The sequence below is a fragment of the Cervus canadensis genome, chromosome 1 (assembly GCF_019320065.1).
Source record: "Cervus canadensis isolate Bull #8, Minnesota chromosome 1, ASM1932006v1, whole genome shotgun sequence".
NCBI classification, from domain to species: domain Eukaryota; kingdom Metazoa; phylum Chordata; class Mammalia; order Artiodactyla; family Cervidae; genus Cervus; species Cervus canadensis.
In genome coordinates, this window is record NC_057386.1 from 1,086,113 (window position 1) to 1,108,992 (window position 22,880).

At 49.8% G+C, this 22,880-nt stretch overlaps 1 protein-coding gene across 4 annotated transcripts in view; it reads left to right on the forward strand.

Moving 5' to 3' along the window:
• CEP112 (centrosomal protein 112) overlaps window positions 1–18,133 on the forward strand; it is a 299,121-nt gene extending 280,988 nt beyond the window's left edge. For all 4 annotated transcript variants that reach the window (XM_043443432.1, XM_043443639.1, XM_043443510.1 and 1 more), the window contains 3 exons: window positions 13,643–13,744; window positions 16,880–16,944; window positions 17,950–18,133. In XM_043443432.1, coding sequence (XP_043299367.1) covers window positions 13,643–13,744; window positions 16,880–16,944; window positions 17,950–17,953 — 171 coding nt within the window. In that variant the 3' untranslated portion in view covers window positions 17,954–18,133. The remainder of the gene's footprint in view (window positions 1–13,642; window positions 13,745–16,879; window positions 16,945–17,949) is intronic.
• Window positions 18,134–22,880: the final 4,747 nt, after the last annotated feature.

The window sequence follows — 22,880 nt, forward strand, 5'->3', positions numbered from 1 at the left end:
CCATTCAAAGACTTTTACTGACTTTTCGTGTTTAATGGTTATTACTCTGGCTTCTTTCAAGTAGCTTTAATAACCACAGTTTATTTACAAAATTCAGGCTGATTCCTTTGTTCCCAAGAGACAGCTGGTATGATACATTGTTGTAAAATCTAAGTTGTTATGAGAGACAGAACCACATTTAACTTTGGCCACATCTTAGTCTCAATGCAGTTTGAATTCTTGCCCCTGTTTTCTGAAAAACACTTGAAGCGTGCATTTCATGAAACCGTGCCTTGTAAGTCGTAATTCTAGTCGATTTTCGTGGCAAAGCAAGTCAGCCCACTTGTACCCAAAACCACCACTGGGACCATACACAGTGATCACAGAGCCACTTTCGTGGTAACTCAGAGGGACTCTGGTGGGGAGTGGGCTCTGGGCTCCATCCCTGCTCTCCTGAGAGTCGCTCTGTGTTGGACTGCTCTCGAGGGGTGGGGGGCGGGTCCCCGTGTGCCGGCTGTGTGGTTTCAATCTCGTGCTCCGCTGACGTCCCAAAGCGCCGTGCCCCCTGCATCACCACAGCTGCTCTGGGAAGCGTCCTCTGCGCCGCTGAAGTGACAGAGGGTGAAGCTGGGGTCCAGCCGCGGGGCACACGGGCTCTGAACTCTGACCCGCGCTGCCAGGCTCAAAGCCAGGCTGAGCCCCTGGGGCTGGGTCTCATTCCCTGCCGCCCGTGGAGATGGGATGTGATCATGCGTTCTCACTTCTTTCGGTTTGATTTCTTTTTTTTAAGGTAGTTTTGTCTTTAATTTTAGTCTTTTTTAAAATTAGTTTTTAAAATCCAAAAATAATGGATCCAAATGAATAAATAATTGTTGTTCTTCTTCAGTCTCTCAGTCATGGCCGACTCTTTCTGACCCCATGAACCACAGCACACTAGGCCTCCCTGTCCATCACCAACTACCGGAGCTTGCTCAAACTCATGTCCATTGAGTGAGTGATGCCATCCAACCATCTCATCCTCTGTCGTCCCCATCTCTTCCTGCCCTCAATCTTTCCCAGCATCAGGGTCTTTTACAATGAGTCGGCTCTTGGCATCAGGTGGCCAAAGGATTGGAGCTTCAGCTTCAGTCCTTCCAATGAATATTCAGGGTTGATTTCCTTTAGCATTCACTTGTTTGATCTTGCTGTCTAAGGGTCTCTCAAAAAAGCTGGAACAAAGGCTAAAAACCAACTTTGGCTGTGTCCTACCTTATAGAATTGGTGGACAAGGACAGTGATCAAGCGTTAGCCTGGGTGATGGAGTATCGTCTCCCAGGAAAGTAAGAAGGCTGCGTTCCTGGGCCCTATCCTGTCAAGGCATACTTCACTGGCAGTTACTAAGCCCTGAATTCATGGAACTGAGGAAGAAAAAGCAGAGATAAACACAGAGATGGTAAAAGAGAGTGAGTCAGCATGGTCAGAAGAGATAAGTGTTTGATGACTTTATTGTGCTCGTCACATTCAGAAAAGAGCGTCAAACAGTCTAAGCCTCACTTGCAGTTCCTTTTCCACTGTGGTCCAGCCAGAAAAGATCTCCTTTCCTGTTAAGGAAGGGCTGTTTTGAGGTAGAAGCAATTGAAGCATTTGTTGTCGAACAAATGACAAAGCAGAGGCATTTCAGAGACATTAGATGTATGTCGATCTAAATGAGGAATAAAGAAAGGTGATTTTCTTTTTTAATGCAGAGGAAAATTCAGGAGTTGAAAAGACTGCTTGCACATACTGCTCGTGTGAATCACCTTTTGGATTTCTGTACAGAATTGGGCTTATCTGGTGGCTCAAGCAGTGAAGAATTTGCCTGCAATGCAGGAGACTCGGGTTCAGTCCCTGAGTTGGAAAGTTCCCCTGGAGGAGGAAATGGCAACCCACTCCAGTGTTCTTGCCTGGAGAATCCCATGGACAGAGGAGCCTGGCGGGTACAGTCCAGGGGGTCAAAAAAAGTCAGACATGACTCAGCGACTAAACAACAATAATAGCAATTTGACATGTTATGATGCTATTTTAAATGACATTATTTTTAAAATTTATTTTCTCACAGTCTTTCTCAATTGTCTTTCTGAGACAATTGACTTTTGCATAGACTTCCTTTATCACATTTAGGGAATTTCTTTCTATCCTTACCAAAAGTCTCTTTTTCTTTTTAAAATTATAAATGGATGTTTCTTACATGCCTCTCTTCCATCTTTTGAGATAAAAAAAATTATATGAATTTTGTCCTTTATTCTACTAGTGCAGTGCACTTCATAGATTTTCTAATGTTAAATCCGTGTTGCATTTCTAAATAAGCCTCATTTGATCATGAAGACTTATTCCTTTTTACCTTTTGCTGGATTTTGGTTCACTAATATTTTGCTTAGAATTTTTACATCTATGCTTATGAATGACATTATCCTACAATTTTCTTTCATTGTGATGATCTTATTAGATGTTGGTATCAAAGTTTGCTGGTCTCATAAGACAAACTGGAGTGTTCCCTCTTTATCTGTTTTCTGGAAGAATTTGTGTAATACTAATAATTGCTTCATCCTGAAATGTTTGGTAGATTAAGCTCTCTGGGCTTAAAGATTCTTTGGCAGGAAGATTTTCAGTTATTTATGGATGTACTTTCCTTGGTGACTGTAGTATCAGAATTTCTATTTTAACTTCTGCCTAGTTTTCTCTTCTCTGTTTGAGACTATAATTTTATATATACATATAAATAGGTATACTCCTGACCTTCTAACTGTATTTCCTATGTTCTGTATTGATTCTGCTTGTTTTTTTTAATCTAACTTCTTCTTCACTGAGTCTCTCCTTAGCTGTGTCTAACCTGTTACACTCATTCTTAATTTTAATGGTTGTAAATTCCAGAGCTAGAATTTCTACTTAGATCCTTTTTTTAGTTTCCTATTCTAGGCTGAAGTTCACCACTCTTTTCCTAACTTTGTTGAACATATTTATTTTGGTTCTTTTAAAGGCTAGGTCTGATAACCATTACGTGGAATTCACATTGTTGTTATTTCACCAGATATTTTATACAGACCTTGATAGGACTAACTGGAGTCCGAAGGTGGTCGTTTTCTCTGGAGAGAGCTCACACTCGCTTCTCGGTAGGCAGGCGGTGCCCTTGCCTTCTTGAACATCCGTAGTCCACTTAGGTGGGCCTCCGTCTGCAGAGGGGTGGTCTGTGTCCAGCTCACCCCCACTCCTAGGGTGTAGCCCAAGGGGCTCCACCCAGAAGCATGGGTCTTACCAAGCCCTTCCCTGCGGTGAGCCCTGGATGCGGTTTATGTCTCCCTGGCTTCTTTGTGAGGCTGTTGAAAGATCTACTCAACTTCTTAACCTCTGACCGGCCAACCTAGAATTGGCAGAGGCCCCTGTCCAAATGTCCCCAGTTCTCTGCATTTCTCTCCTCTCTGGGTTGGCCCCGTAACCCTTCCCTGCCCGCCTGGTTCCCTGATAGCCTGAAGCAGGCTTGGTAGAGAGTTATTACTAGAAGCGGAAATCCACCACAGAGCTCCCTTGGCTTATGATGAGGTTGCATCGTGATGAACCATCAAAGTTGGCAATGCTCTAAGCTGACAATTCATCTAATACACCAAACCCACTTCTGTCAGCCTACAGTTGGGTAAAATCATCTAACACAAAGCCTAGTTTATAACAGTGTTGAATATCTCATGCAATTTATTGAATACTGCCCTGAAAGTGAAATTCTTTCAGAATGGTTTGTTGGGACACAGAGGTTACAAGAGTGTTGGTCGTTTCCCCTCATGATCACATGACTAACCGGGAGCCGCTGCCCAGCATTGCAGCAGCCCTGGGAAAGATCAACATCCAAAGCACGGTTTCCACTGGGTGTGCATCACCTTCCCGCCGCTGTAATGTCGGAAAATTATAAGTCGTCCCGTCATCAGTCAGGGACCATCTGTATTTACATGTCTGTGAATTACTCGATCACATTATTGCTAATCTCTTCTATTGACTTGATTTTCTAATTTGATCTATAGAAATTCATTTTCTTATGAACTCTGTCTATTAATGATTTGTTAAATATGTTGCAAGGGCTTTCTCCTAGTTGCTTATCTTTAATCTCTTTATCCAATATTTTAATTTTTGAGAACATTATCTTCTATTTTTTTCCTTTATGATTTCTAAGCTTGCTAAGGAAGGTCCTCACTCCCCCAGGATTATAAAATATATTCTCTTTTATTTTGTGCCATTACTATTGAGAGTTTTGTTTTATGCATTTTGATTCTTTAATCCACTTCAAATTTATTGTCATATACCCTATGGTATAAGGATTATAATAGAATGTTCCCCCAAGGAGAGGTCCATTCTCTCACCTGTGGACTTTGTGAATATATACATCACATGGCAGAGGAGAGTCTGCCGAGGTCGCTGAAGTTAAGAATCGGTGGCTGTGAAGCAGGGCCGGTATCTCAGATCACGCAGGCAGTGAGCTCAGTCTAAGCACGTGGCTACATCAAGGGCAGAGGCCCCCTCTGGCTGGAGGCAGAAGACAGTGATCGAGGTGGGGCCAGAGAGGCTCAGAGCGGTGCAGGGCGGGAGCGAGGGCCCAGGTGACACCCAGCAGGCTCGGGGGTGTCGCTCTGCGGGGAACTGGACGCTGTCCACCAGCTGACAGCGTGCCTCCAGGGGAGAGTCTGGCCCTCACCTTTCTGCCTCACGAGACCAGAGCAGAGGAGCCAGGAGCCCCTCAGCCTTCTCCTGGAACTGGGAGGTGGTGGGCTTGTGTTGTTTCAGGCTGCTACGTTTGTGGTCACTTGTTACAGCAACCCTAGAACTGGTACAGGGATCTTAACTCATTTCCAAAAATATACCCAGTTATTGGAACCATTTATGGACCGAGATATTCTTCCCCTATTTACTGGAAATGCGGCTTTGTCAACAATCAGATTTTCCATCTGTACGTGAATCTGCCTGGGACTTTGTATTCTTTCCTGACCATCAGCTTCCTGTGCCAAGATGAGTCACAGGGTATGATGCTTGGAGGCAGGGACTCCGGAGCCCCAGGGCCCAGGTTCAGATCCCAGCTCTGCCACTTCCACGTCCAACAAATCAGCTTACTTTTTTTGCCTAGGTTTCCCTGTCTTGAAAATGGGTTAATAATTACACCCACCTCATAAGATTGTTGAGAAGATTGTCAGTTACTACATGTCATTCCCTCCACAAGGGCACTAGTGCATAGCAGCTTGTGTTATCTGTAGGGGAAGTCTTCTGTCGTCATTTTTTTAGGATTGTCTTACTTATTCTTAAGCATCAGTACTTTCACATGAGTCTTAGGATACCTTCCGTGTTTCAAGGTCTCACTGAGGGTTTGGTTGGAAGCACTCTTACTGCACTTCCCCAGGCAGTCTTGGAAGAATTAATGCCTTGGCATCTGTTTGCGTTTCATTGGATCTCCTTCTGTATCTTCAGCCCAGTTGAAATCTTTTCTTCTGTGGACAGTGTGCATTTATTATTAGATTTATTCCCAAATATATCATGGCATGTTTTGCCTTTTGCACATTTTCCCTTTATGTTCTCTAAACAGTTGTCCCTGTTGTTCAGAGTCACACTGACACTTGTTTGTATATATCCACCCCAACCAGAGCAGTTTATTGTTCGCTGCTTCATTCTCGTCTGTGGCTGAGTAATGGTCCGTTGTGTGTGTGCACCACGTCTGTCTGCGGCCGTCTGCCGGCGCACGCCGAGGCTTCTTCCATGTCTTGGCCACTGTGAATGATGCCGCCGTGGACAGGGTGCATGTGTCTTTTCCAAGTATGGCTTTCCCTGGAATACATGCCCAGGAGGGGCGCTCGGGGGCATGTGGTAGCTCTATTTTCAGTTTTCTGAGGTGGCTTCACTCTCTTCTCCACAGAAGCTGCACGAGTTTACATTCCCACCCACAGCGTCAGGCTCCCTTTCCGCTTCCTGAGAGTTTCTGCTGCTTCCTGAGAGCGTCTGCTTTCTGTGACAGAGAAAATCTGTGGGGTTTAGACCCACACGTTCATTATAATTACCTGTGTGCATGCTTGTCCTTCCCGCTAGACTGAGATGCCCATGAGGGCAGAGGGTGTAATGTGGTAGGAATACACACATACGTACATCTACATGTTTGCCCATACACACACACACACACACGTACACACATGTGTACATGACACGCGGGGAGCCTCCCACACGTGTGACACGGCACTGTCTCTCCCTTGGGTCCTGCACGCGCTGGCGGGCATCCGGGGGAGCCTCCACACCTGTCCCCAGCCTAGTGCCAGCCGGTCCTCCGTGGACCAGCAGTGCTGGACCGCAAGCAGGGGAACGACTGACATTTCAGCAAAAGCAGAGCGGCAGACGCCCGCTGGCCCGTCCGGGGCCGGCCGTGGGTCTGACTGGTGTGTCAGGGTGCTTGATCCCTTGTTAGCCTCTGAAAGCCCAGGAGTGCTGCTCCCCAAAAGCTACATGCAGTTGGGCGGTCTTAGGGTTTTCTCTGCCTTCATGGTTATGAATTATATGGACTCTAAGTGCTTAACTACAAACTGAGGATTTTCCAGGTTGGGGATCCGAGTTATGAGAAGAAAACTGCTGAAATACAAGTCACTGGGGTAACAAGGGCCCCTGGGTGTGGGCAGGAGGTTCCAGACCTAGACTCGCGCTTACTGTGCATGTTGGACACTCCGCACACCTGGAGGCCCCAGCTGGTCGAGAGCAAGGCCCGACGTGAGAACTGTTTACAAATCAAAAATAAAATTTCCTAAATGGGCTCATCACCAACTTTTATTTTATTGAAACGCGGTGATGTCCCTAAGTGTCTCGGGTGCAGAGCCCCGTCTGAAGGGCAGGGAGCTGCCAGGCAGACCTTCCCAGGCGGAGGGAGACCCTGGAGAGCCCGGCCGCATGGCCTCTGCCTCCGTCTTCGAGGTTCTGCAGGTTTATCCTCAGTGTTCAAATATCAGAGCTCATCTTCATCCCCTTTCCATGTTGTTTGGATGCATGAAATTTAACACAGACATGAACTATCAATAACCTCAGATATGCAGATGACACCACCCTTATGGCAGAAAGCGAAGAGGAGCTAAAGAGGCTCTTGATGAAAGTGAAAGAGGAGAGTGAAAAAGCTGTTAAAACTCAACATTCAAAAAACTAAGATCATGGCATCCGGTCCCATCACTTCATGGCAAACAGATGGGGAAACAGTGGAAACAATGACAGACTTTATTTTTTGGGCTCCAAAATCACTGCAGATGGTGACTGCCAACCATGAAATTAAAAGATGCTTACTCCTTAGAAGAAAAGCTATGACCAACGCAGACAGCATATTACAAAGCACAGACATGAGTGCTGACAAAGGTCCATCTAGTCAAATCTATGTTTTTCCAGGAGTCATGTATGGACGTGAGAGTTAGGCCATAATGAAGGCTGAGCGCTGAAGAATTGATGCTTTTGAACTGTGGTGTTGGAGAAGACTCTTGAGAGCCCCTTGGACAGCAAGGAGATCAAACTAGTCAGTCCTAAAGGAAATCAGTCCTGAATATTCATTGGAAGGACTGATGCTGAAGCTGAAACTCCAATACTTTGGCCACCTGATGAGAAGAACCTACTCATTAGAAAAGACCCTGATGCTGGGAAAGATTGAGGGCGGGAGGAGAAGGGGACGACAGAGGATGAGATGGTTGGATGGCATCTCCAACTCAGTGGACATGAGTTTGAGCAAGCTCCGGGAGTTGGTGATGGACAGGGAGCCCTGGCGAGCTGCAGTCCATGGGATTGCAAAGAGCTGGGCTCGACTGAGTGACTGAACCGTTCCTAGAATTAATTACCACCGAATCCCCAGGGATTTCAATCACAGTTTTAGTCAATCCGTAACAGATACCAACTCGGAAAATACTGCTTTATTCCCCCACCCACTGCCCTGAAACTGTGGCCTTTCTGCAATTCCCTGGGCTTCCCCGCTTGGCTCCCTGGGCATTTTCCCAGGCTTCCGGGACTCCGGACTTCTGGGCTTCAGTTCTGTCCGGTCAGATTTAAATCATGGTTAAGGCTCGGTGGGCCCATCTCTGTCCTCCGTTTAAGAAGCTTCATAGAGGTCACGACCCCAGGACAAAGACGTGGCCCCAGCGCCTCGTTCCTAGAGGCGGCGCCGGCGCGGGTCCCCCGAGGCTGCAGCCCCGCCCACCCCTCGCACCCCGCTCCCGTGTGCTCAGCTCCCCCGCGTACTCTGGGGGCGTCCAGGCCCAGTGGTGCCAGACCAGACGCGAAGTGTTTCCCAGACACTCCTCTGACTGCATGTGACCATTCCCTCAGACCAGGTGCCCATGCTTGAAGAATACCCTGAGGATCCAAAGAGAAGGAATTACTGGTCATGCTTCGTTCACGTGAAGTCTGCGATGAGGGGAGAAAAGTGCAGAGAAGCAAGAGCCTGGAGCCGGCCTCTGCATCGCTTCTTCGGGCACGCTCAGGAGTGAAGTTCCCAGTGTGTGTTACTAGTGCTTTAGAGTGAAAACGGAGGCGACCACTGGAATTTGTCTCGTGAAGCCGGTTGGCGGTTTTGGGGAGATCGGGCAAGGCTCGCTGCGAGGGGCCCCGTCCTTCAGTCTTGGCTCTTCGTCGGTTGGTACCTTGCTCGCAGCAGCAGGAGCCACAGAGAGCGCTCAGCCCTCCACTTGAGGTCCGTGAACCGGGGCATTTTCCGGGCACAGCCCCGCAGGCGGTCCCAGGCGGGCCGCTGGCCAACCACCAGTGAGTGGGCTGCTGCGTGCGTCGGTCTCTCGTCGATGAAGGCGTGTGGGCAAGGCCCCGACGGCGCCACAGATGCCAGGAGCGGAGAGTGGTCACGAGGCGACAGCGGGAATTTGTAGCTGACCCATCAAGACTCTGTGTGTGTGTGTGTTATTGTTGTTATTTACTCTCTGCAGCCTCTGGGTGAAGAAAGCAGGCTGCAAGGGGCGCCCGGAGCTGGAGTCTGACCCAGAGGAATGAGTGCATCCAGTCTGGTTGAGTCAGCAAGAGAGGTGGGGGAGCACTCCCCCTTACTGGGAGCAGGTTCACCAGGTGGGCAAGGAGGCTGGTGACGGGGGCGGCTCGGTCCGGCTGAGCCACCCAGGCCGTCAGCCGACGCGGCATTGTCACCAGGCATCCTCGTCACCGGCTGGTCAACCGGGCCAGCTCATCGTCAGGCGCAGAGTCCAAGCCCTGGCAGTTTTCACGTAATCCACTAGAAATGGCTGCTTGAAACTCACACTGGTTTAAACAATGGGAATGTTTTGTTCCGTGTAACTGAGAAGCAGCACTGGCTTCAAGGGAGGCCTAATCCAATTATTCAAGTGATGTGACCAAAGGCCAGGGGCTCGCGTCCATCCCGAGGCTGTTTCCTTATCGTTGGTTCCATTCTCGGCGAGTTCTCTGCCCCGTGGTTGCGGGACCACCGTGAGCAGCTCCTGGCCTGCGTTTCCAGGCCCAAACCGCAGGAGAGGAAGCGCCTGTCCTGGCAGCTGCTGCGCCACGGCCCGCCCTCCATCCTGGCTGGACCTCGAACAGGGGGCGGGGTCTGGGTGCCCGAATGGGGTGAAGGAAGCCGGCCCCTCCCAGGTCCTGAGGCCTGAAGACAGGGCCGGACATGGGAGAAACATCCAGCCGCTTCCACTGCTGGGCCTCAGTCCCCAGGTCCCTCCCATCCTTACCTATTGTCCCGGCAGCGGGGGAGGGCCCGGCTTGCCAGGGAGCCAGGGAGCCAGGGGGCCAGGGGCCAGCAGAGCAGGCATGGGAAAGCCTGTGACGTGGCAACAGAAGTCACTGAAACCGATGAGGTATCATGGGAGGATCTTCTCAAAGTTGGGGGAGGGGAAAGCATTGGCATAATGCAAGGTAAAATAGTATCTTTATTCCAAAATCTCAGACTTGTTGCTGCCAAAGTGAAAGTGAAAGCCACTCAGTCGCGTCCAACTCTTTGTGACCCCATGTTCTATACAGTCCATGGAATTCTCCAGGCCAAAAGACTGGAGTGGGTAGCCTTTCCCTTCTCCAGGGGACCTTCCCAACCCAGGGATCGAACCCCGGTCTCTGGCATTGCAGGCGGATTCTTTACCACTGAGCCACCAGGGAAGCCCAAGAATCCTGGAGTTGTAGCCTATCCCTCCTCCAGGGGATCTTCCTGACCCAGGGATCAAATTGCAGGCGGATTCTTTACCAACTGAGCTCTCAAGGAAGCCCGAGGTCAGTGTTAAACGCGTGTGCAAGATACAGGGTGGGGAGGGAACCGCCCGGAGGTCTCAGTCACCACTTGAGCCGCCCAGAGATGCTCCTGAGAGAAGCCGCCAACAGTCGCAAATAAAGCAAGCACACACCTCAGAATTCCATCCAAGGAAGAAAAGACCCTTGCTGTTTGTCTTCACATACAGATAAGATAGCTAAAATTTTCACCATAGTAGGTTTCACCTTCAGGACCAGTGAACAGGCAAGACCACTTTCGTCATATTATCTGCACACAGTGCTTTTATTTCTTTATTTCTAATTTTAGAGAGTGATGTTTCTCCACCACTGAAGTCAAGAAAAAAACTGTGCCATGGAGGACGGAGGGCTGGGGGTAACGCTGCTGCCCCCAGCGCCGGTAGAGGGCTTTCTTCTTCGTCTTGTTTACTCTCCACCATGAGTTCTTTTCAGACGTCATCTGAATATGTTTCTAGATCTCAGTACATTTTTAATATGAACAAAATCGTCCTGCTCTTGGTTTGACCTTTGTTGGCTCGATGTGTTTTAAAGATGTGGGCAACAGTTTTATGAAGAATGCGCAGAGACACTTGTGGAAAAGCACATTGGTGAGGGTAATGATGAGGAAGATGAGGGCGCCTCCTTTCCGCTCGACCAGCACAGGAGCTCCTCTACCTGCACTGTCTTAGGGTCGTGTGGATTTTGTCTGAGTCAGGAGCAGCACACTCAAGGCTTTTAAGGAGAGTTTAACCAGATTATTTCTAACACAAATTCTACTCTCATGTCTGTCCAAATGGACCAGGCCAAGGTACTGATTTGTCCAATCTGTAAAAACAGAAACTGCAGCCTCTATTTTTTATTTGGCCACACCACAAGGCAATTCAGGACCTTAGTTCCCCTACCAGGGATCAAACCCTCAGCAGTGAAAGCGCAGATTCCAAGCCACTGGACCACCAGGGAAGTCGCCAAAACCCCAGCCTCTCTTCAAAGCCTGAAGGTGGACTGCCCTTGGCGCCCGTTTCCCGTCTCAGTCGGCACAGGTGTGGTGCTGGCCACAGGAGCCCAGCTGTGTGTGTCTGGGTATGTTCTGCCTCCTGTGGACTCCAGCCCATGTTGAGAGGTTGGCAAAGATGCCTTTTGCTGTTTTTCAGTCACTCAGTTGTCTCCGACTCTTTTAGACCCCATGGACTGTAGCCCACCAGGCCTCTTTGTCCATGGGTTTTCCCAGGCAAGAATATTGGAGTGGGTTGCCATGCTCTCCTTGAGACGAGATGAAATGATAGGTTTAGTCAAAGGGTGTTGTAGAAGCAACAATGAATCACAGCTGCCCCGCTCACTCCCCCTACCTCAACATTCAGAAAATCACCAGTCCCATTCAGAAATGAAATTTTCACTTTTTTTAAGAAAAAGGAGTTAGCATAAGATCCTTGCTAGATTGAGAGAGAAAGAATATAAGCAAAAATCAAATTAGAACATAGACCAAATGGGAAATTACTCAAGAAGCCCGCAAAAGGTTCAGACAAATTACAGTTCTTTGAAACAAATAGTTGTTCATAATGCCAAAGCATTTAAAGAACACACTGATATGCCTGTCAGTCTGAGAGACAGAAATTGGACAGGAGCATTTTTATACCCAGCAAGTTGTCTATCACAGGGACAGGCTGTGGGCAGACACTGCAAACAAACAGGGAGAGATAAAACAGAGCAAGCATGAGTGATTTTTAAAAGCAGTCAGTCGGGGCTTCCCTGGCGGCTGCCAACACAGGCAGAGGAGACACAGGTCCAGTCCCTGGTCCGGGAAGATCCCACATCCCACAGCAACCAAGCCCGTGGGTCACAGCTACTGTGGAGCCCCGGAGCCTCCCCGGCTGAGCCCATGTGCCTGGAGCCCCTGCTCAGCAAGGAGAAGCCAGTCAACGGGACGCCCACACACCGCACCTGGAGAGCAGCCCCTGCCCGACACCACCGGAGAATGCCCTCGTGGCCGTGAAGACCCAGCACAGGAAAAGTAAACACATAATTTTATCTTGTAAAATAAAACAGAGTAGTAGCTCAAAATTTCAGAGCCAGCGCTGATGGTAGAATAAAGAGTCAACATATCATAGCCTGTGGGACCTGCTAAGGTTGCCCCTAAGGTCTGATTTACAAGTCGCGTGTTTCTCTTGGTGTTTGCCTTTCATTTAAGTCAGTTGATGTTACTATTGGACTTAAGTCCAAGAAGATAAAATGGGAAGAATCAAACATTTCATCAGTGGGGAAGATCATTTTCATCCTTTCTCTTTTCCCTTTGGATATAAATCACAAGATTATAACATACCTCAAAAAATACTTTGCCAAAAATTTTAAAAATTACATTCAAGAACCCTTGCTGTGGGTTTAGTAGGTAGTCAAATAAACTATTAGCGCACATTTCTTCCTTAATTTAGTCTAGTATAAGAGACTTTTGGAATTAAAGGCTAGTAATTTTAACATGCTCAATAAGTCCATTGACTTGTCTAACTGAATTCAGTCACACTTATTTTCACAGTCTGGGGCCTGTTTCCAGGTGTGTCCAATGAATTGTCTGTGGGGTACACTGCAACTCAGCTTTAATATCCAGTTAAGTCCCCACAACACATGCAACAAATTCTCAAATTCCATAGCATCTCAGATTAGGAGAAAGAAAAACGAACAGAGCTGGAGAAAGACAGCGGGAAGGACACACTCACACTCAGACCCACACAAACACGCCCCTTCATCCTGCTCAGACACACTCTTCCAGACTCTCCTCGACCTTCAGGACCTGTTTGTAGCTTGACGAGCCACCATCTTCTCCTTGACAAGCCCAGTGGCCACCCGTGAGCAGAACAAGACCTGGACATATTCTGGAGGCAGAGGGAAACTCGTGAATCAGACACACTCGTGGTGATGAGGGTGCTCTGCTCTGGTCCACGGGTTCGGGGCCTTGAGATGTGGTTGTGCAGGTTTCCCTTCACTGGTATCTTCATAATCCCATGACGGTACCAGACACCCAGGCACGGAGGCACGGAGGCAGTGTGGGGGGTGTCCGAGCCGCCTGACCACAGGCTGTGGGCCGTCCTCACACACAGCGCAGCAGGACCACCATCCACTCCCCGGACAAGAAGAGGAGCAGGATCAGCATCATGTGTGCATCATGAGAGCGGGGACACGTGTGTTCCTTGCTTGGTGCTGAAAACTGTGCTAACAAGGATTTTAGGGGAAAAAAATGCTGTTACAGGGACTGCCTCTCCCAGATCCTCAAGGACAGACTGAGTTCCTTTTCCGTTTCTGACTGTGTTTCCCCATTTCACATGCCAGTTGTCTGGCTTCTGACCTCATGTAACAAACTTAGCTTTGTAATGAATGGATATTTTTCTGTGATTTCTTAAATTCAAACCAATCATTTCTGTGGTTTAAAAAAACTGCTGTTTTTTCACTCTAGATAACTTACATACGACAAGAATACGAAACAAAATTTAAAGGGTTGATGCCAGCATCTCTAAGACAAGAACTTGAAGACACCATCTCCTCCCTAAAGTCACAGGTAATTACTAGAAGTCAGGAATGTCCCGAGGGTTCAGGTGGCATGCATGTTTTAATTAATAAGCTTATTTCTGAACTGGTGCCAGAAAGCAGTGTGGTGTCATGGAATAACCTGGTACCCAGGATGAAGTGTTTTGTGTTTTGGGGAGGTTTTAGAATTTTTCTGACCATTTTAAGAACTCTCTGCTTGATAAGACTTTCTTGAAAGCATCCTTGAAATTGAAAAGTTCAGTTATGGTTACTTTTATTTACAGTCCACATTCCAATACAGACTCACCCTTTTATTCTTGGTACTAGGCCCAAAATGCCATCACTTAGCACGTTGCTAACTCCTTATGATGTGAACGTGTGGAGAAGTAAAAAACATGGCTAAGTTAGAAGTGTTTTTATTCTGATGTATTTTATATAATTATTAGAGATAAGAAGATGCATTTTAAGATCAAAGCAGGGTAATGACATGGTATTCAAACAATTTGGTTAAAGATTTCTGCTGAAACATGTAATTCTTGGTAGTTTATAAAAAGTAAAATTGACTTCAGTTTTGATACTAAGACTTCCTGGTCTTCCCTGATGGCTCAGCGGTAAAAAGTTCGATCGCTGAGTCGGGAAGATCCCCTGGAGGAGAAAATGGCAACCCACTCCAGCATTCTTGCCTGGAGAATCTCATGGACAGAGGAGCCTGGCAGGCTGCAGGCCATGGGGTCACAAAGAGTCGAACATGACTTAGTGGCTGAGTGTGAGTGGGAAAAACTTCCTACAGAAGTTTTCTCTAAAACACGTTTTATAAATTACTGTATATATTTTATAGATACATAATTTTTTAGATTTTAGATGGGTACTTTTAAAAACAATCAAATGCTTTAACTCAGTATGAGAAAGAGTTCACATATTCCCATTTCTAAAACACTTAGAAACTTAAAACATACTTTTTTTTTTCCTGGAGAAGCTCTGCAAGAGAAAAATTTCTCTGCTTTCTGTGCCAAGAACAGTGCCTGCCACAGAGAAGGCGCCCAATACATGTATTTACAAAGAAAACTGATAACCCAGTTTAATGACAGTCACGTTGTCTGTTTACATGTGTGAGGCGGATGCGTGGGGCACGTGACCACTGTGCCTTTGCTGTTCCCTCAGTACAACCTCTTACCTGAAAAGGAGACGCCCATTGCATCCATCCTTGTGCTACGGTTAGCTCCCACTTCCGGAGCTAAGGAGTCTAGCCGTGCTCACGCCTACCGACAAAAACAAGCGTGGCAAAAGAGTGTTAACCCAGAAGGAGTTCGTGCATGCTAAGTCTCTCAGTCGTGTCTGACTCTACGACCCCACGGATTGTAGCCCTCCAGGCTCCTCTGTCCATGGGATTCTCCAGGCAAGAATACTGGAGTGGGTTGCCCTGCCCTCCTCCAGGGGATCTTCCCCACCAAGGGGTCAAACCTGCATCTCCTGTGCCTCCTGCATTGCAGGCGGATCCTTTACCCCTGAGCCACTGGGGAAGCCCTTAGAGAGGGTTACATCATCTTTATTTACATGAAAAGCTCTCCTTCAGGTGTGGTTCTCCCCTAACTGCGTAGGAGCCCTTCCTCGGGGCCGGCTGTGTGGGACCTAGCACCTTCAGAGGAGTTATTGTTTTAGAAAGACAGAAATCTGATATCCACTTGCAGGGCTTCCGTTATCACTCATACCGTTCACTGTAACGGAAGTGCTTCAGTTCCTAAAACTGGACGCTGACCCAGAAGGCGAGGGCTGTCAGCTGCGCGGGCCCGAGTGAGCGGCTGCACGAGCCCCAGGCCGGGCAGAGGGAAGATTCGGTTTGAAAGCACAGGTGCCGTGTTTGTGAAAAGTGTTGGAATTCTGGTTGCAAAGCATGCTGGGGGCAGGGAGGTGGCCGTCCCTGGACCGCATGAACTGTCCCGGGGTGCACTGGGGCACCAGGAAGACTTGAGACCCGGGTGAGGTGTGCGCCCCTGGAGACGAGCCCCGCAGGTGCTCCTGCAGGCAGGCTTTCTGCTCTGCCAGCTGGCCTCTCGGGCATAACTGTGGCTCGGGAGCCACCGTCGCATGGTTTTGTTCAGAAGGGGCGAGAGCACACAGTTCTGAAGTGACTGGATGCCACCGACTCTGATTGCATTAAGAGACAGTATCAGTCATCGGAAAACCACTCCTGAGTGGTTGTATAAAGTGCCTTTGAGTCTCCTCCTGACACAGGTGTCTTTGATTGTGCGGCACGGGGCCCAGAGCCGGTGCTCTGCGCTTCGGGACCCCTCGGCCGTGCCCTGCAGGCCTGGGGACAGCTCAGGTCCCCGCGCCCCTCGCCCCGGCTCCACTGGTGGGCTGTCAGGGCCGGGGCCACGGGCGGTACCGGCCCAGAGCTCAGGACTAGGCAGCTGCCCCAGAATCAGTGGCTTCATGACATCCATGACCTTGGCAAGTGGCTGTCGTTCACCCCGGTTCACAGGTGAGTGTCAGAAGCAAAAAGAACTTTCTAGAGCCGTGGGAGCCACGCCAGGAACTGAGTCCAAGTTGGCCTGATCCAAGCACAGTGCACAGCAGAGCACCGCCTCTGCAGCCCCGGGGGCCCCGGGGGTCTCTGGGGCAGACGGAGGTCTGCTTCCCGCTCACTCCTTCCTTCCGTCAGCAGCTGGGGGTGCCAGCCACGTCTCTGCCCTGAAGAGGACAAGGGGGCACACAGGTGCTCCAGGGCCCCCACCCCGCACGGAAGGGCTCTCACACGGGGCAGCTGGATAATCGCTAACAGAGCAGGAGAGCACGGAGGCGGGGCGGCTGACCCGCCCGCACGCAGAGGCGGCGAGGTGGGCGGGAGCCGAGACCCTGAGCCGGGAGTGGGCCGTGGGCAGGAGGCCTGTGTCAGGGCCCAGCTCGGGAGGACGAGGGGCGGAAGGCAGTGATGGAGGAGGCGGAGACAAGCCGCCAGGACGGCCGGCCCCCTCGTCTCTGCGATGCGGGGTGTGAGCCGGCCTCTGCAGCCTCTGCCGGCGCGCGGGGGGCGGGGGCGGGGATGTGGTCCATCCGAGCCACAGCATCAGGTTCACAGGGGCCTGCCTCACCCCAGGGTCGGCGACCCTCCCGTGTCGCCAAGGAAACCGTCCGCGCCTCCTCTCACCCGGGGCCTCTTTTCCAGGTTAACTTCCTGCAGAAGCGGGCGTCTGTCCTACAGGACGAGCTGACCGCCTACCAGAGCAGAAGGTACGGCCGCCCGCCGGTCTCTTGACCACCTGCGCGTCTCACCCGTCTCACCTGGGGGTCTCCTGCCCGGGAGCTAGAGTCTTCATTAACAGGCACAAATTATCAGTGTCAGAAAGACTAATTTTTAGTAAAGAGCCTGTACGGGAGGACCCCTCCCCCCGCCCCAGCGTCATCTTAGTGCTTCGTCAGCGCCGCCGGATCGAGGGCCAGCGCCACCTGACGGGCCTGGGCTGCGGCGGGGTCAGCACGGGATGTGCTCTGCAAGCCCGGCTGCAGGTTACAGAGCAGGTCTCCCTCCTGAGACGGTGGGCTGACGCGGTCCTGGTCGCCCACCGCTTCAGGGCCCATGTCCCCTGCGCTCAGCATGGACACAGGAGCTCCTGGCCCACGAGATAAACGCTCAGTGAGGTCACCGCGCTAGCCAGGACCCCGGAGTCCCCAGGGCCCCTGTCTCAGGGACGCAGGAGACCGTTCTGGTCAAAGGCTCTTGAGACGTCACTGACCTGGGTCCCGTTTACCTGCCCCAACTGCCTTCCTCCTGTTCAGTGAAAAGCTGAGCCGTTTGGCATCGAATTAAAAGTAAAAACTTGGAAGGCCCTGCCATACATGACTCAGGTGAACAACGGAGACCCACCGTACCGCACAGGGGACTCTGTGCAGTGTCTCGTAACAGCCTCTAAGGGAGAAGAATCGGAAAGAAGCACATATATAAATACACACACACACAAATCAGTGAGCCATACAGCTGAAACATACAGTATTGTAAATCAACTAGACTGCAATCGTTTTTTAAAAAGTGAAAACTCTGTGACTCGTTCACTTTTCAAAAGCTTCTCTTCCTTGGTATAGACAAGACTTGATCCCTTCTGGGTGTCGATGATGAAGTTTTGACATCAAGCAGCCCTTCCACCCCACATCCAGCTCCTCCTCCTGAGTTAGAGCATATGTGACTTTGGACAGGCCAGGACGCCAAGAAAGCCGTTAACTCTGGGTTCTGCCTTTCAGGTGACCACGTGGAGACCCCCTGGTCACCCCGGAGAGAGCGGTGGATCCAGCCATCCCAGCCACACTGCGGATTTCTTCCAGCAGGTTTGAAGATTCAGATATTGTTAAGTAAACTGTGAGACCAGTGGCATTTTTTGATACTTAAATGTAATTAAGATCATAAAAACATCCATCACTCATACACCAATGGCTGGTTTTGTGTTTCTGCCTATTTTTTTTTAACATTCCTTTATTTCCACTTTCCATATTTGTGTGCATTTGAGTGTGTCTTGAGAATTGCTGATTTGAAGGAAAGAAATGATTCGTCGCAATGCCTCGTGGATGCCTTTGTATAGAATTTTACCAGTTGCCGCTGCTCCAAATCACGTTTGTAGCATCATATCAATATTTTAACATGTTTGCATTATCTTCATGTTCATATATTATTAAAATATTATTTTGTACTTATCAGTTTTATTTGTACATTTTTATTGCACCTCATAAAGATGACATGGTATTTTTTTCCCCGGAAAATACTGACCATCTCAAATCGTGGTATGGGGAAAAAATATCTTATGTCAGGTCAAAGATCACATCCATACGTAGCGTGTTTCTTGAGAATGAAAACCGCTGAGTCACCTGACGTGAGTCCAAGTCCCTGTCATGCTGGTCTCCAATCTCATCTGGCCTCTAGAGGCAGAGTAGGGTACGAATTTTGTGTGGCAGCTGTGGTTTTACTGTTACCTGCTTGATCTCTGATTTTATGGCTGTGGTTTAATTATAACCTCAATGGATGCTCCTTACGGAAGCCTCTGAATGTCAAGATGGGTTGGGAGGCCGCTCAACACCCTGGCAAGTGATGGTGGAATGAATGTGCCGGGTCCGCCGTCCTCGCGGAGAGTCTGGCGTTTTGGCGCCCACCCAGAGGCTGGGAAGCAGCGCTGTGCTCGCGGGCCAGCCCCACCTTGCCAAGGAGATGCTGGACTGCAGCGGACGGTCGCGTTCCCTTGGCTGCGCTGGGCTGCGTGCCTCGGGCCCTGTGAGCCGCCGGAAAACTCTGGGCCGTGGGCGGGGCTGGAGTCATCTGGTTTACTGTGAAAGGACAGGGCAGGACGTTTATTCACAGTTTTTCAAATTCTTTTCTCTTTCCCACGCCCGTCTCCTCATCTGCTGCCTGAGGATTATTTACGCGTTTTGTGCTGTGACTGAGCCGTGGGGATGATGAGGGAGCAGCAGATTTTACTGCCGCGTCCAAAGCCAGGCCCAGGTCAGCCTGACCGCTGCCTGCTGGCCGCAGGCGGTGAGCAGCCTCGCGCTCTTGCGCTGAACTGTCTCGGCCGGCACCTCCTCCAGGAGCACAAGTCTTTGTGCTCTGGAAGCTCGGGTTTTCCTTGCCTGTAAAATAAATGGTAGCACCGGCCTAAAGACTTTGGGAAAAAGCGAAATTGTGTCGGGTGCTGTAACGCAGAGCTGACTAGGAAGGCAGTTGGTACCAGACTGTGACTCAGTGCTCGAAAGGGAGCCATTGTGACGCCATGATTGATTTTTAGTTCTTCTGTCCGGACCATGGACAGCAGGTCGACCGGCAGCAGGTTTCATCAGGCAGGCAGGTTATTAGTGGCTTGAAGTGAAAACGCTTTGCCAATGGTGTTATATGCTTGAGCCCAGCTCCCTCTCCGAGTGTTTGTTCTCCGTGAGTAAATATCAGTAGGTGTTTTGGAAAGTTGCCTGCTATTCTTTCTTTTCCTTATTTCAAGGGTTATGAAATTACAAACGCGGGTGAACCTTTGCCATTACCCAGATCCTGTTCCGCTCTGGGAGTCAGCGGACTGAAACGCTAGTTGGTTGGGTTCTGTGTGACAGGGCTTGGGTGGCCAACACCGGTGTTCCTGTGAACATCCTCTGCTACGGGGGGAGAGAGAGAGAGACTGCGCTTAGCATGTTGCAAATTCCTTGCTGAGGGGGGCACTCAGTATTTACGTGGCTACTGGGAGAGTAAGTGAGTGCCCAGGAGATACATTAGGGACAGTGCGTCTCATTGTGGAAGACCAGCTGTTCATCACCAATACCTGATTCAGCTGCATTTCCGGCAGTTATTATCGTCTCTACCCGTGAGCCAGGCACCTGTGCTCCTTACACGTCAACCCGCCGTCGTCAACAGGCAGGGCGGGCCACACTGAGCAAAGTCGTGGGGTCACCGTGTCGTTGGTGAGCATGTCTGTCCAACACAGGGTTGGCTGGAGAAGGGTTCACGTGAACGCTGGCCCTGGTCGTCAGCACGTGTCAGGGCTTTGTTTGACCCCCGTCTCCGCATCCCCCGCAGTGAGCGCCTCAGGGCTCTGACCCCAGGTTTGGCTGCGGCCCAGATGGCAGCCACCCAGGGCACTGCAGAGAAAAAAGAGGACGAGGGGGCAGAGGCGGACAGGCTTGCTTCTTAGTCTGCGGGAGGCTGGATTGTGGCCCGCGGGAAAGGGCCAGGGTCAAACCTCGTCCTGGAGCAGCACGTGGCAGCCCGACTTGGCGGGAACAGCATACACCCGCATGGCCTCATTAAAGGCCTCGGCAGAGACGGGCAGAGGGGACCTGTGAGCTGGAGCCGACAATTAGCAGTCTTCTCACTGAAACACGTTCCCATCTGCAGAAGGCAGGGCTGTCCTAGCTTTCTTTCCAAGAGTAAAAAAGAAAGGTAAAAACATCAAAAATGTGGGGGGAAAGTTTCAGAACACAAGGTCATCCTCATCCACAGTTTCCTTAAAAGGACTATCTCCTCTCGGCTTTCATATTTTGTTCAGAAAGGTCATCTCTTTTAAGCCTTGTCATTGAAGGAGGTTTGCTCTTTAAAGTGGGTTATCAAAGGGTGTAGAAATTGCAAGTTACTGAGACTAAAATGCATGATCAATTTTGAGCCTGCTAACTACCACTCGCTTAGAATTGGCTGTGCTTCCACCCTGGCAGCCCCTTTGATAAAGCCAGGAAGAGATACATGGTTGGTCAATTCAATGTAGGAAAAGCAGATAATTAGATGAAACTTTTGTTCAACTGCTGAAGTGCCTCTTGGATATGGATGCTTGATTAGGAAGTAGAGGCGTGGGCTGTAATCATATCTGAGAAGTAAAAGTTGAAGATCCCAGATTTTGACCTGTGTTAACATTCTTCACTACGGTTTTAAGAACTGAATCAACCCTCAGATCATATTATTTATCTCTCCATAGAGGAAGAAAAACGCAACTTGAAACATAAGAGTGAAGGAATTTTGAAATCTGGATCCTCACCAATATCTACTGCAGTTAAGTTCCCTTCTTCTAGACATTTCAGTTTTAAGCAAGGATTTCCACCAGGCAAATGTGTTAAAGCCAAAGGCCCAAGATGTTCCCTTAGATTCTGTTGTTTTCAGAACTGAACTTAGTCTAGACATGAGGCTAACAGATACTCTTATACCCTCTTTGGGAGTCTACCGTTTAAGAGAGTCTTAGGGAGAACAGCTCGCTGGAAACAAAGACTCTATCACGGAGCAAAACGAGAGTTACCTGGTGAGAAGCCTGGTAGATTTATTAGCTAAATGGGCCTCCTGAGTGAAACCACTCTGCCCACACTCCTTCACTCCAGCTAGAAAGAGGAGCTAGTTCCTAGGTGGGGTCTACAGATGAGCCGTTTCCTTTAGGCAGCTCCCTTCGCCGACTTGGGCCTCACTGCTCTAATCTAGAACATCAAGGGTGTTGACATTGTGTACGCTCAGCCGTGTCTGACTCTTTGTGACCCTGTGGACTGTAGCCCGCCAGGCTCCTCTGCCCATGGGATTCTCCAGGCAAGAGCACTGGAGCGGGTTGTCACTTCCTCCTCCAGGGGATCTTCCCCACCCAGGGATGGAACCTGTGTCTCCTGCATTGGCAGGTGGGTTCTTAACCAATGAGGCACCTGGGAAGCCCCACTGTCATGCACGACTGGACCAGTGTTTCCTACGGGGCACCATTCCCATCCTCTACTTCAGGGCCGCTCCAGCCAGCATTCCTTCAAGCCCTGTCTGTACGACTGGTCTTCAGCTGTCACATTTAGGAAACATCCCAGGCTCTGGCCCCCTCTGCAAGGTTCATGTTTATAACACTGGCTGGTCATTCCTGCATCCATGTAGTAATACTTACTGACCATCTGCCATGTGCCAGGCCCAGAGGCTGAAACACTGACTTATCATCATCTCTTTGGTTGCTGAGAGTCAACCCGGCTCGCCGAGGCTGTGGTCACAGGGGTCTCACGCAGGTGCGGTCAGCTGTAGGCTGAGCCGCAGTCGTGGGAGGCTCCAGCTCTCCCGCAGCTGTGAGGAGCCCTCAAGACAGCCTCCCCCCTCCACGGGAGACCACCACAGCACCAGAGCTGCGTGCAGCCTGGGCCCAGAGAGGGCACAGCCTCGCTGCTGCCGGGTTCCATCCCCAGAGCTAGAGGCAGAGGACAGAGACCCCGGAAAAGTCGGAGATTCCATGACTGTCTCCTTGGTGAAGAAACCCCCCAACTCTTTCACCTGGGATCTCCTAAAATGCTTGGATCCATGGAAGGATTTTTCCGTGGTCCACATATTTTATTGTTTAAAGTTCTGTGAGATGTTGATTAGAAAAGTGCAAGCCTAGGTGATGACTTGAAAGTTCCTTCCTGTCCAGGAATCCTGTCGATCTGGGTCGTATTTCTAGCCGCATTACGTGAGCGGTCTGGAGACACTGCTTGGGTCAGGAACACTCAGGGAGACCTCACCTCCCTCTGTGACTCTTTGGGAAGAGGGTCGTGACCAGCGTTGACTGATTCTCCCAGTTCTCCTCTGTTTGGGGCTTGGAATGCATGGCCTATTGTAATTATCTCAGCTAGTGTATCATTATAAGGCCCACCAAAACACAGACCCTGTGCTTACCCTGGTTTTTCCTTCTTTCGTGGAAATACCGGGCACATGGAAGGATGTGGACTTGATG